Consider the following 15,092-nt stretch of genomic DNA (forward strand, 5'->3'; position numbering starts at 1 on the left):
CCATTGTTCAACCAAGATAAGGTATATTTATTTCAATTTTAAAAAGAATTGAATACATTAATCATTTTATAACATTTGTATTTAATGATAAATAAAAATTTTGTTGAAATTGACATGAATTTTATTTTGTTACATATTTGGTGTAGATGGAATTCAAAATCCATTTTGAAATGATGTTTTCCATTATAACAATATCAATTGGAGTCATTCCGATGAGGATGACATTTGCGGTTTGGAGATGTCATCTACTCTTAATGTTGGGCAAGAATTATATGTTGGTATGGATTTTGATAGTAAAGATGCTTTAAAAAATGCACTCAAACAATATGTTATGAAGGTTCAAACAATATGTTATGAAGGTGCATCAAAGTTTTAAAGTTCTTGAAACCAAATCGCACAAATATATCGTTTGTTGTCCAAATAAAAGCACAAAGTGTCCATGCCAATTTCATATGAGGGCAATTTTATCTAAAAAAACCGATTCATGGAAAGTGACACAATGGGGTGGACCACACACATGTCTGAATATGACTATGACACAAGATCATGAGAAGCTTGATTCAAATTTCATTGTCATTTGTGTAGTAGGTGCGTGTTTTATGTTCATATTATCCTACTTTTGCATTTTTTGGTTATTTAAATTTTGTTATTTTATTAATAGGCATGATTAGAGAATATCCATCAATAAAAGTTTTTTTGATTCAAGAAAGGATAAACAGTGCATTTTCCTATAAGGTTTCATACAAAAAAGCATGGATGACAAAACAAAAAGCGATTACAATTGAATATGACGATTGTGAAGAGTCATATGCGAAACTTTCGTCGTGGCTAAAACACATGCAAAATCACTCTCCTGGATCCTATTTTCAAATACTGCATGACGATATTGTTGGCAACACGGTGAGTCGTGAACACCGTCAGTTTGATAGAGTATTTTGGATTTTCAGTTAATGTAAAAAAGCTTTTAATTATTGTAAGCCAATCATACAAGTTGAAGGCACACATTTATACGGGAAATACCGTGGGACCCTGTTGATGGCCACATCACAAGATGGAAATGGTGGTGTTCTTCCTCTAGCATTCGCCATAGTAGAAGGTGAAACGTTAACAACGTGGTCATGGTTTTTGGCACATTTGCGTGAACACGTGACAAATAAAAATGGTATTTGTCTCATATCTGATCGTCACGCGAGTATAAAGTCTGTTGTTGCTAACGAACATCTTGGTTGGCAACCTTCCCACGGTTATCATGTTTACTCCATCCGACACATAACAAGTAATTTCAATTGGAAATTCAACAATGCCAAACAAAAAGAAATGTTGAAGAAATTGGGTAAGATTTAATTTATAATATGATGTTAATTGATGTTTGACATATACTTCAAACTGTTGGTGCTAACAAAACCTTCTGATGCAGCCTACACTCCTTGTAAACATACATTTGATCATAATTTAGAAAAGTTTCGTCAGTTGAGTCCAGCCATATGTACATGGATTGATCGCATTTCAAAGAAAAAAATGGAGCATGACTTATGATCAAGAAGGACGTAGATATGGTCACATGACGACCAACCTCTCAGAATGTGTTAATAAGGTATTGAAGGATTGTCGCAACCTATCAATAACAGCTTTGGTGAAATCCACATATAGTAGGTGTCGAAAGTACTTTGTTGATCGTGGTCGCCAAACCCAAAGACAGTTAAATGAAGGACAAGTATGTTGTTCTAAGGTTGTTAAAGAACTTCAAAAAAATCAAGAAGGAGCTTGTTCGCACATCGTCCACGTCTATGATATCCACTTGACAAGGTTTGAAGTAGAGGAGACCTTCAATCCTAGAACGCAACGTGGCGGACAAAAGTGGGCAGTTAACTTGAATGACCATTATTGTCAATACGGAAAGTATTCTGCTTTTCACTATCCATGTTCACACATTATGGCTGCTTGTGGTTACGTGAGCATGAATTAATTTCAATATGTAGATGTTGTTCACACAAATGAGCACATCCTAAAAGCTTATTTCGCGCAATGGTGGCCTCTTGGGAATGAAGCGGCTATTCCTCCTTCTGATGAGTCATGGACACTTATCCTTGATCCAACTACAATTCGTGCGAAAGGTCGGCCAAAATCAACAAGGATAAGGAATGAGATGGATTGGCTGGAACCATTTGAGCACCGACAAAAATGTAGTAGATGTGAAAGACAAGGACACAATAGACGCCGATGTCCAATGCAATCTAAATGTGGAAGTTGTTAAATTAATTCATTTATGTATTTCATTTGTCTACTTGAATGAAATGGAACCTATCGATGATAAGTTTGTTTTTTAAATTAGTTACTTTTATATTTCTGTGCGTGTCATAAACTTGATCAATTGGTTAACATTCATAACATAAATGATAATACAAGTCTAAAATTTAAATTAAAAACATACAAAAAAAATTTAAATACTAAAAAGAAAATCAATCGTCTTGATGGCGGTGATGTCATGAGGATGTGCCGCATGGACGATCCCATCTTCATGCCTGTCTGTCAGGATTTCTTCTGCCACGATGACCCCCCTCTTCATGCTGCTCAGCCTCAAGAGAAAATTGGTGACGCAAATCAACACCTAATAATTAATCCATATTAGGTATTGCTCTGGGTACATTCCATTGAGTACCTAATGGGGCATTAGGTGTTTCAATTGGAACATCGTGTTGTTGTGAAGGGGTCATAGTAGGCCATGGAAATATGTCTCCACAATACCACCTAATGAATGCTCGCTTGTAGACGTATCACTTTGATGAGGATCGAATGGATACTGATACGTCTGTGTCAGATACTGAGAAAATGTTGGTGGTGTGTAGTACATTCCATGGCCACGCTCTGCCATCTGTGGGTACAGATATGGTTCAGCTTCGACAGTCTCCCTTCGTCTGGCTATGCCTTTAGTTTCAACACTTGATTGAAGAATATTTAACTGTTGGGTTGGAAATTCACGTTATGTTGCTGAACCATGTGACAAAGGTTCAATTATTTTGTCCCGCTCTTTAGATAAAATTGTTATTTTCTCCGCATATGACACTAGATCGTCAACCGTCCATGTATTTCTCCCTTGTGGCGACATCATGTACTGTAACGTCTCTGCAACTTCAGCTTGCAATTATTATGTGTTCAAATTCGTGAACTCAAATTTTATAAATTATTTGAGGTTAAATATGACAGAAAAAATAAAAAATACCAGTGTCACCATGTTTGCATTATTAGGGTCAACAAACATCTTTGTTTTACGCCTATACCACACCATATAGTCGGAGTTAAAACTCAGCAGACCTTCTTGTCGTGGATAGGCGTCGACCCTAAAATCAGCCCGATTGTTCCATTGATTAATCATTGGGGCTAACAATTGCCCCCAATTTTCCTTATGTTTTCCTCTCAAAGATATGCCATGAATGTTAAATGGTTGCGAAGGAGAACTTGAAATTGGTTGTTGCATGCCAAACTGTCTCAAAATTCTATCGGGTTGGTGTCACTCAATGACTTGGAAACAAATTAGTGGCACCACCGTGCACCACGCAGCACTTCCAACTAAACAAATTGGAGGCAACACCGACATAACATTTGTCGAGTAAGGCTCCCAGACAAACTGCTAATACTTCCAATTTTGATTAATTTCAATGAAATATGAAATGCCAAATTCTTATTTAACCAATAAATTTAAATGTTTTTAGCTCATGTCGTTTCATAATATCTAGTTTGCGACGAAAAACTATCAAATCATTATTACCAATATGTTGATTTCCCCGTCGCAGCCACCTAAAAAAAATCATAAATTAACATAACTTACATTATATTATTTTCAAATGAAATCTAATTTTTTAAGCAATTAACCTATGTCCAAGTGGTTTGTTTTCTATTATGGGAGGAGTCCTTCTTAGAGTCAGAGTTGTACATCGTTCCCATGCCCATATTTATATTAAGATGCGCATACCTCCGATTGATTTAGTTTTATAATCGATGGTGTTGCACATCTCTCTATATAAATAACCAAGTACAGCAGATCCCCATGAATACGTGTAAAGTCCCGTAAAAATTGGAGGTATCTTATCGAAACTTTATTACTGCTTTTACAAATAAGACACCTCCAATGAATTGAAGGATCCATGCACGGGTAAACCTTTCTACCTGTTCTAAATTACTGCCATGGTTATTTACATCTGGAAAATGGTGAACCAACCAACTTGATTTAATCATACTGCCTTGAAGTTCACCTTCTTCTAGTCTAACTCCTAACAATTCTTCACATAAATCAGCTCAACTAAGGTTTGTTGGACCAATTAACGGTGACCCATCCACACAGAGACCTAATAAAACAAAGACATCTTGAAGAGTAATAGTACACTCTCTGCATCATCTCATGTGAAAAGTATGTGTTTTCGGCCTCCATCTTTCTATCAAGACAGTGATTAATGCCCGCATTTATTTCTAAATATCTCATCTTCATAATCCAATAAAAACCAGATTGACAAAGTAGAGGAATAATCTAGGTATTTCTTCTTGACCGTGATATGTGGGAACAACTCTTCTAATATGTAGTTTTCTATCTTCTTCCCCATTTCAAATATGCTGTGAAATATGTTTATCTTGCATCCACAACAGGTCACCGTCAACGGGACCAGGATTAATTGAAATATTTGACGAACATGATGAAGAAGGCATCTCAATTAAAATTAGTATTAGTATTAATATTAAAAAATCTAAAAAATTACAACATGACAAATAATTTCATTCAAATTTTACACTAAAAATAATTACGAAAGATTACACATAGATAATATTTTTTAAACGCACCTACCTAATACTATCAATACTTTTTTTATAACAAATGACATTAATTTATTTTTATACTACAAATAAGTACAAAAAATTAGAAACACATAATATTTTTTAAACGCATGTAACCTAATACTATCTATAATTTTTTTTATGACAAATAACATTGAATTATTTTTATATTAGAAATAACTACGAAAAATTATACAAATATATTTTTTAAACGTACCTACCTAATACTATCTACAATTTATTTATAACAAATGACATTAATTTATTTTTACACTAAAAATAAGTCAAAAAATTAAAAACAGATAATATTTTTTAAACGGACGTAACCTAATATTATCTATAATTTTTTTATAACAAATAACATTAATTTATTTTTACACTACAAATAATTACAAAAATTTAAACAAATATTTTTTTAACGCATAATCCTAATACTATCTATAATTTCTTTTATAATAGATAACATTACGAAAATTTAAACACAAATATTTTTTTAACACTAGATATATGTGTAAAAAATTAAACACATCTAGTATTTTATAAACGCACTTATCTGATACTATTTATATTTTTTTTATAACAAATAAAATTAATTTATTTTTACACTAGCCATAACTACGAAAAATTAAACATACCTACTTATCTAATATTATCTACTTTTTTTTAAACACATCTACCTGCTACTATCTATAACAAATAACATTAGATTATTTTTACACTATAAAATACTTTGAAAAATTAAATACATCTACCTAATACTATCTAATATTTTGTTGAATTAAATTATTTTTTATTTTAAATATAATTACTAACTAAAATAATCACAAAAAATTAAATATAAATTCTAATTATATTAGCTAACTGAAAACTTAACTAAAATCGTTACTAACTAAAATAAATTACTAACTAAAATAATTACTAGCTAAAATTCAATAATAATAATATGAAAATTTAAATCATACGTGATTGAAGCTTTCAATAACACCACCAGCAAAGTTTTTTTCAACCACCAAAAACTCAAACTCAAATAGAATAGAAGAAGAGAATGTGTGTATTTGATGGATATTGGATATTGTAGGTGCAACAACCCTATTTGAAGGGAAAGGGAAGAGGATGGCTTCCCCTCTTACATTCAAAAAAAATTAAAGCCTTCTTCTAAAACCTGAAAATATGTCATGTTTGAATTTTTTCTTCTGCAAACCTATAACTGAACCCTAGCAAAACAGTAGAAAGCATGCATGAAGCCTAGACTGAAGCTACCTCTGCATGCACTGTTTGCAATGCACAAAGTCACAGAATCATAGCAAGCCAAACTCGCCAGCAGTGCTGGTAGAATCAATAGCAAGCCAAACTCGCCAGTAGTGCGGGCGGAATCAATACAAAGCAAAACTCGCCAGAGGGTCTGGCAGAATCAGTACAAAAGCAAAGTCAAATTCGCCAGTCTGACTGGCGGAAAGATGGTGCACGAATGGCGCCATTATGATAGATGATGGATGGTTGATGGCATGGGGTATCTCGCCATTACCAATGGCGGAACCCTTTGGGTGCTTTACGCCATTCTCAATGGCGGAACCATGCATGAAGGAACCCGCTACTTGCAATGGCAGAACCCTTTAAAAAATAAATCCCTTCAAAATTTGTTTAAAAAAAGACCCTTTGGGATAAATAGTTTGTAAATATGACCTCATTAGGTCATTTTGCATGCATACCAGTCCTAATGATTATTACTAATTGTCCTATTTTTATTTTTGAAAAGGATTACAAATTGTCCAATCAGATAGTTAAAACTTTATCAAATCAATATCTTTGGGTTGTAAATGTTGCAGTCAAAATTAAACAATTCTTATATTTTGCACGTGCTTGCACACAATTGCCTCACTATAGTTATACCATTTAAAAAAAATAGAATTGTTGGTCACATAAATGAGGTTGTGCTCTCAAGAGAAAATATATTATTTCTTAAATAAAAAAACTTAATATATTTATTTTATTTAATATTATTTTCATTAAAATATTCTTCAATTAATTGAGTGGTTAATTTTAATGTTTTTTTACTTGATATCAAGTTTTAGTTAATAATAAGTTGAAAAAAATGTTTTTTTAATTAGATGTGATTAATTAATTTTTAAATTAATGTGTCATGTATTTTTTTTTATCTCTTGAGTATTCATATTGATTGGCTTGTTGACTCTATACTCAGAGTTTACCTTAAAAACATGCCACAAGATTGATTGTAGCGTGTAGTGGGAGTTGGTCACTTTATCCCCAAATAATAAGAACAAAAACAAATATTGGCCACATAATACAAGAGTGGTTTCACCACATTGGTTTTGTTTTTCCATACTCTCTAGGGGCTGAATGATGTTTCTACATTTGTGTCATATTTTTTCTCATTTTCTTCTTGGGGTAAAGTTTTTGTAATAGTAATTATTGCATAACTGATCAATCTTCTTGTATCTGACCAGTTTTGCAGTGGCTGGAATTAAAATAAATATTAACAACTCTACCTAGCTAGAGGTTGGAACTTGGAGCTATAAATGTTTAATTTGACATTACTGAGATTAAGTTTTTTTACTATTTTTTCTTTCGGATTTCCTCTTAAAATCTCTTGCAGTGTTCAACTGTTACTTCCAACTTATTTTCTTTACCAATGTTATGCAATTGTGATTAAAAAGAAGAAACAAAGTCATTTTAAGCCCCAGCTTGAGAAATTCATGTTACAAAATAATAATTTTTATTTTTTTATAGATTATGGAGAAAGCACTTCTCTTTCCTATATACTTCCAAAAGGACATGATATTATTATATAAGTGTGTATGTGTGTAACCGAACTAAAACTAGGCTAATTACTTGAGGAGATCGAGATGCAAGTACAATTGAACTATGGATCTATCTTACTTTTTACCTATTATTTAATACTAGATATTGTTTAATACTAAATATTTAATAAATGGGCATATGTTATTTTCTCTAATAGTAAAAGATTTTGTCTATGTCAATGAATCTAACATGGCCCCATGGATTCTCATTTTCCACAAAGAAATTACTTGAGGATGGTGACACCACTTAGTTCAAGTGACAATACATTAAATACAACAAGTGTGTGGGGTTCACGGATGGAAATGAGCCAATGAGCATGTGGTTTGACCTATTTAAGGTTTGGTTCTGATTGACTTATTTATTAGAAATATCAAATTCAAATTTTTTGAAAGAGTTTTTTTAGATAAAAAATCAAATCCAAACTATAAAAAAAGTTTGTTAAACTTGACAAACCAATCGGTAATAATAATAATAATAATTATTATTAAATAAAAAACTTTTAAAATTCTTCATATTCTTATAAAATAATAAATAGAAAATAAAAGTATTTTTAAGTTGTATTAACTCTATATAAAGTGCTTAAACAGTCAACTTGCATGTGATAATACAATCAGATTAATACTTCCAAGAAAAAGAATATTTTGTAAAGACATTTTTAGATAATTTAAATATTTTTGTTTGGCTATATTAGTATAAATCATTTCTAATTCATATTTTTTTAAATATTATGCTCTTTCTTTCATTTTCTTTTGATATACTTTGTGTTTTAAAGGTAGTTTAACAATCAATAATGATGTATAAATATGGTAAAAAGGTCTTACATATTAAACGTTTAAATAGTGTTTTTTTATAGTAATGAGAACATTTCGGTCTCTAGTGAAATAGAAGTCATTTTTATAAGTTTTAGTCTTCTGATTTAACTATGAAACAATTTTTTCTCCAAAATTTAATCATATGTAAATTATTATTTTTTTAATGATGTATGATGTGAAAATTAAATTTAAATTTTTTCACAAGCTTATCGTATGTTATCAACTAAGATATATTTATTGGATTTTACCGTTGTATTATGTATATGAGCTTCTTCTTTTTTTTTTTTTTCATTGATGTTATATATACTATATAGTCTCTAAAATGTATTATGTAATTAATGTATATAGTTTGCTAATTAAAATTCTACCAAATAAATAGTCCCTAACTAATGTTATTATCATTAATTAGAGAGGGGGTGTAGAATCAACTTCGGAGGGTGCTAGACAACAAAAGTAATTGTGATGGGGATGATGAATGAGACATGGGTTCTGATTTTATTCGAGGTGGAAGTCACTAGGATTATACTTTCTGCCTTGTGTGCACCTTAACCTCTTAAGCACACTGGTGCCTTACCTTACTCCTAACATGTCATGGACTTTATTTATGGGAACTTGAATAATCAAAGGGGAGAATCTGGGTTTGGGTTGTTTTATTATTAGTAAGGGACAACTTGAATCTTTCAGTGATGATGTGTGTGCTTCGGTAAAATAGGAATTATTTTCTTTGCCACATTGAACATATATTCAAAACTCTGCATTGTTTCTATGTTGCTAGCAATGCGTATTTCACCTTCCCCTTTTCAGGTTAAAATATAATACTACTGTCTCAGATTCTTCTCCTAATTCTTTTGAACATTGTCACTGAATCAATATCATGTGTTTTCATTATATAATTAAATTTACTATGCAAGTTTAGGTCTCATTTGCTATCAAGCACGGACACCCTAACCCCTTGTCGTGTCCGGTGTTTGACACGCGTCTGTGTCAATGTCTGACACCGACACGACACCCGTACTAAGTACTATATTTTGGACATTACAGGTGTTCACGTGTCTGTGTCCGTGTCGTGTCCGGTGTCCGTGTCGGTGTTTCATAACTTATTTGGGAATGTAAAAGTTAATTTTAATTTATTTAAATTTTTTCTTATATTCTATTTTTATAAGTATTTGTGAAATTTTTTTTCTTACTATAAGGTCTTGATTTTGTTGTTTTAACAAATACTTAAAACTTTAAATTCAAAACTATCTATTAAACAAGAATAACTCTTCACAAGTTGATTTACAGACTAGTTGATAGCCTTGGCCTCTTTTAATAATATAATAACCAGCACATTTTTCCATATATATAATCATCCAAAGAGTTTCAAAATATACCTCCATTGAAACCAAATAAGATGGTGTAGTTCAGCATCAACAAAACACAAAACATTCACTACTTTTTGGCTAACCAAACAAGCAGAGTCCCAACTCAAACCATCTTAAGTCTACCAACAATTTAAGTAAGGCAAATTTGAAGAGTAAAAAAAACAAGTTTTTGGTAAAATCCACAAGTCTAGCTATCTGTTCATCATCATTAATCTCTTAGATAATGATTATCCACTTCATTTTGTGCCTCTTCCAGTTCCTCATCTTGTGGTGGTGGCTGGTTAAGATCGAGATTTCTCATCCACCTCCCCTCCATCCCAGAAGGCACCAACAACTCAGCAGAGAGTAGTAATGGCTGCTGCTTTGGAAATGGACCCATAGGGTTTTGCATTCCAACACCCCTTTGCAAGTCAGAGTAACTAAAAGAGAGTACTGCATTACTATGCTGTGGTTATTGTTGGTTCACATTTGGACTCATATCTGCATTGCCATCTGGGGCAAGGTTCAAATCCAAACCAGACAAAGAGTTGTTTGGTTTAGACCAACTTGAGAAGCTTGCACCTTCTAAGTGCAAAAAAGATGATGGACTTGAACTTAAAGAGAATGGGTTGATGATGCTGCTCTTCATGGCATCTGCTAGCAGTTTTGGTGGATTAGTCTGATGCACTTTGCCTTTTCCCTTTTGATCAATTTCACCATTTTTTTGGTGAAAAACGGTTTCAGCAGCGGCAGCAGCAACAGGAGCATCATCAGCCCAGCCATGTTCAGCATTTTGGCATTCTTCTTCTAAGACTATTATTGTTGGGAGTTTTTTATGCACTTCCTTCCCCTTGTCATTGGTCTGATCATGTACATCACTTGCAAGGCATGGCGTTGAACTTTCTCCATTAAAAAGTTCCCTTAAGCTTTGATATTGGTTCCTTGCTTCTGTGGTTTTAGCTGCTGCTGCTGGTTGTTCCTGTTGGCCAAGCAAAGTTGGTTAATTAAAAACTTATGATTGAAATTTTAATAACTCCATATACACATACACATGCATTTTTTTAATTTTTGCATTATTTTAGAGAAGCTAGATGATCAATAGTAATATTCAATGAAAGTGTCATGGAGGTGTAAACTAGACATCTTTACAATACAAGTTTCTTTTATGTGTTTTTCAAATTTTGGGTTGCACAATGAGGATGGTTAATGATGTTCCATAAATTTGTCTCGTTCATATATCAATAAAATTGCAACAAATCTAGAAATGGGTTTACAAGGAGTTCTATTCTATGTAGGAGTATTGATTTTTGAGTAGTCCTATGAAATGCACATATCACAACACATTTAGGGCACTTACTTGAGTAGTGTTTTCTTCCACAAGAGCCGAAGAATGAGTACCAATGTCTTCACCTGTATCAAGGAAAAGGATGGAAAATAAATTTAGTTGCACTTTATTATCATTCAAACAAAAAGATAAAGTCTTAAGCAGGATTTTAGTTTGATGTATGTTCCTAAATACTTTAATAATAATAATAATAATAATAATAATAACTACCAGAATTTAGCAAACACTTGTTAATAGCAAAATGAGTGCATTAAACATCACAAATCAAAGTGCAACAAACCCTTTTCCATTCAGAATCGAGTCAACGGTGGTGTAAAGTAAATTTAAACAGAATTTGTTTTACTTTTAAAAAAATTATATGTTAGGTCTTTTTGCTAATAAACGTAATCAATAATAAATATTAAAGTAAATTTTAAAAATCAAAAGACATGGCCCAACTATAATACATTGTATAATATTAATATAAAATTAATGTAAGACACGCACACGATGGTTTAAAAATGAGTATAGACATAATAAGCCCCTCTAATTTATCTAATCTGTGTGATATATTTCCATATCCATTGGAGTAAGAGTCTTAAAAATAAAAGTTATATATATATAACACTTGGGAGAGAATTCATAATATCTTTAATGTTCAACATAAGCATGTCTGACAGGAATATGAAACAACACAGTTACAATTTTGATATACCTTGCTTCTCAAGGTGAGACACCATGAAACATTTATTTATTTATTTATTACAAGATAGAGCCTCATAACATAAAGATATAACTACATAAAGCAGAGGTTCCTTACCAACAAATTCAGGAGAAGAAATTGCATGCTCTGCTGTAGTTGTGTTCTGTCCTCCTTCTCCACTTTGGGATGCAGCAGGCCTCTTGTCGGAGGAAGGTACCATCTGAAAATGTTAAGGGTCAGAATGCAAGACTACGTATATAACTTCACCATGGAAGAAATTATGTTGAACAAAACTTGATTAAATCTGAAAAACAGTGAACTAATTAATGCTTGCTATTTCATTTGGTCATGCCATTTGGTGATATTTTGTGTTTGTGTCATTAGCATTCATAGCATTTGTGCACAGTTCACATATCAAAATGTACATCGTTGAAATGTATGAAAAATCAGCTGGAAGTGTTTCACCAAATCAATATCAATTAAATAGGTGAAACAAGTGATAGCAAACCAGAAGCAATAACAGAAGCTCAAACAAAGGCACAAGAAGCAGAATCAGAAACAAGAGTAAACATAGCTAAAACAGGGGTGCATGAGGAAAGAACCAAGAGAAGGGTCATCAGGCCTGCGTACCTTGGTGATTTTGTTGAGAAATGAATGCTGAGCTGGCACCAAGATTCACTGGATCGTGCTTGGTCTGCAAGGGTGGAGACATTCCTATCCATACCGTTATTGGAGGATTCTAGAATTAGGAATTTCACAAATTCTGTTAGCACAGGACATTATATATCTATGTAAATAACTAGTGAATCAATAATATACAAGAATTTGCCTTTCCTTCTCTCTCTTCTCTTCCGTGACCCAATTCCTTTCTTGTGTGAGTGAGGTTTGCAGAGTTTTGAGTAACCTGCAGCACCTATCATTTTGGTGCTCTCGTTGAGGATGCCCAATTCCGATGCTTCAACCGAGTCCTCCGATCGTCTGGAGGCAGCCTTGATTCGCCTCGCCAACCAACAGCATTCCCTAACTTTAAAAATTGAGGAACTCCTTCAACGTGGCAACCCATCACCTACCCCATTATCCCCTCCTCAACCAACACCTGCATCAACACATAGGATGAAATTGGATGTTCCACGGTTTGATGGTACCGAACCACTGGGTTGGATCTTTAAGATCAACCAGTTTTTCGATTATCACAACACACCTGAGTCCGATAAGCTTACCATTGCATCCTTCTATATGGAAGGCAGAGCTCTGGCGTGGTTTCAATGGATGAACACCAACGGCCAGTTCACATCATGGCCCAGCTTTCTCCAGGCCCTCCAAACGCGATTTGCACCGTCGCAGTATGATGACCCCACCAGAACGTTGTTTAAGGTGACCCAGACCGGCACGGTGGCGCAATATTTGGCGGAGTTCGAAGACCTAGCCAACCGTACCTTCGGTTTACCCTCGCCCTTCCTCCTGAGCTGCTTCGTCTCGGGCCTCACTCCCGAGATCAGGCGAGAGGTTCAGGCCCACCAACCCCTCACCCTGGTGCAGGCCGTGGGCTTAGCCCGTCTACAAGAAGAGAAGTTTCTCGACTCTCGCGGCCCGATTCGCCTTCGCCACCCACCACCACCATCCCTACCCCCTCAGACCACAGCCCCAAACCCGCAACCCCTTCGCACCCTCCTTACCCCACCTTCCCCGCGACCCCCTTTGTTACCCACTCCTACTAACCCTCGTCCACCACAGACACCACCTATTAAACGCCTATCCCCCGATGAAATTGCGTCCCGCCGCGAACGCGGCCTCTGTTTCACCTGTGAGGAGAAATACCACAGAGGACACCGTTGTGCCTCTAGGGTTTTTCTCCTCATAGCGGCTGAGGACGACCCGCAAACACCTAATATAGAGGAACCGGACCCATCCGATAACCCAACTCCTGACCCACCTGACGACCCAACCCCTGACCCGGCCCAAATTTCTTTTAACTCCTTGGCTGGCCACGTGGCGCCGGAAACGTTGAGACTGGTGGGCACCATTGCTGGGCACGATCTCATCATTCTTGTTGATGGAGGAAGTACACATAACTTCATCCAACAACAATTAGTTTATGAAGCACGGACGCGGCTCATCACCGGCGTGTCCCGTGTCGGACTCGCACCGGACACCCATGCGCGCACGACTCCAGTGCGACGCGGTGTCCGTCGCCGGCGCCGTCACCGGACGCGGTTGAATAGGAGAACACCTCTGGTTGGACGCGGCCCACCACGTAGACACGCGCGTCGCGGCCCATTAAGAGCCTTAGGTTTTTTTATTATTTATTTTAAAATGCTTACAAAAAAAATACCTGCCGTTCTGTGTCTTCTCCTTCTTCTTCCCGCAAGCGCCGCCATTGCCGCATTGGTTTCCTTCCCCGCGCAGGTAAGCTTTGCTTCTTATTTATCCTCTGGTTTTCCTTCCCCGCAAGCTTTTCTTTTCTTTTCATGCTGCATGGTTTTCCTTTCCTTCCCCGCAAGCTTTTCTTTTCTTTTCTTGCTGCCTGGTTTTCCTTCCCCGCAAACTCTTCTTTTCTTTTCTTGCTGCCATGCCTCTTATGCCTCTGGTTTTCCACTTTACTCTTTAAAAATTTACACACTCTTTCTCTTTGGCTATTACCCGCTGGATATTACACGTTTTTCCATTTTTTTAATTTTATAGTAAAAAGCAACTTTTCATCACGTGCTGTTTTCTCTCTCTCACTCACACACATAGCAGGCAAAGGCTATTTTCTCTCTCACACACACACATAGCACGTAAAAGCAACTTTTCCCTTTTAAATGCATTTACTTTTATTTTATTATAAAAAACAACTTTTCATTGAAAAAACACGTAGGCCTTATGCTTTTTGGTAGTCTCTTTACTTTCGATCCCCACATGTTGCTTTCTTGATATTTCTATTTTGAATTTAGCTTCTCTGAATTAAAGACTCAGAGATTTAAAGAGTGACGATATTTCTACGGTTAATTTAAAAAAATGGATTATATTTCTAAAATGCTTTAATTAAAGTTAGTGATGGCCAGCTTTCTCGCTTTCCAAATCGTGTGGAGCAGTGTGTGTTTTTTTCTTGGTGATATATGTGGATGGCTGCAAGGTACTGTGCGTAATTAAGTTCCTGTGCTTTAATGCTGTGAGACAAGTTGTATTGAAGCAATTTGCACATGTGTTTTGGATATTTTTATTTAAAAAATAAGTTAATAGTAAAATTGAAAATGAATTTTTTTGTTAAATCCAAAAGTTATGTA

General features: G+C 34.8%; 1 protein-coding gene across 2 annotated transcripts; it reads right to left on the reverse strand.

Moving 5' to 3' along the window:
- Nucleotides 1–9,788: 9,788 nt before the first annotated feature.
- LOC114397474 lies at nucleotides 9,789–14,310 on the reverse strand. Of its 2 annotated transcripts, XM_028359529.1 has the most exons (5): nucleotides 13,047–14,310; nucleotides 12,457–12,922; nucleotides 11,944–12,046; nucleotides 11,157–11,209; nucleotides 9,789–10,778 (listed from the first exon to the last, which is right to left on the reverse strand). In XM_028359529.1, exons 3-5 carry the CDS (start codon nucleotides 12,044–12,046, stop codon nucleotides 10,272–10,274), a joined length of 663 nt encoding a protein of 220 aa, XP_028215330.1. In that variant the 5' UTR covers nucleotides 12,457–12,922; nucleotides 13,047–14,310; the 3' UTR covers nucleotides 9,789–10,271. The 2 variants fall into 2 exon arrangements, with proteins under 2 accessions (XP_028215330.1, XP_028215321.1); XM_028359520.1 differs by having other exon boundaries at nucleotides 12,457–14,310.
- Nucleotides 14,311–15,092: the final 782 nt, after the last annotated feature.

The sequence above is a fragment of the Glycine soja genome, chromosome 2 (genome assembly GCF_004193775.1).
Source record: "Glycine soja cultivar W05 chromosome 2, ASM419377v2, whole genome shotgun sequence".
NCBI classification, from domain to species: domain Eukaryota; kingdom Viridiplantae; phylum Streptophyta; class Magnoliopsida; order Fabales; family Fabaceae; genus Glycine; species Glycine soja.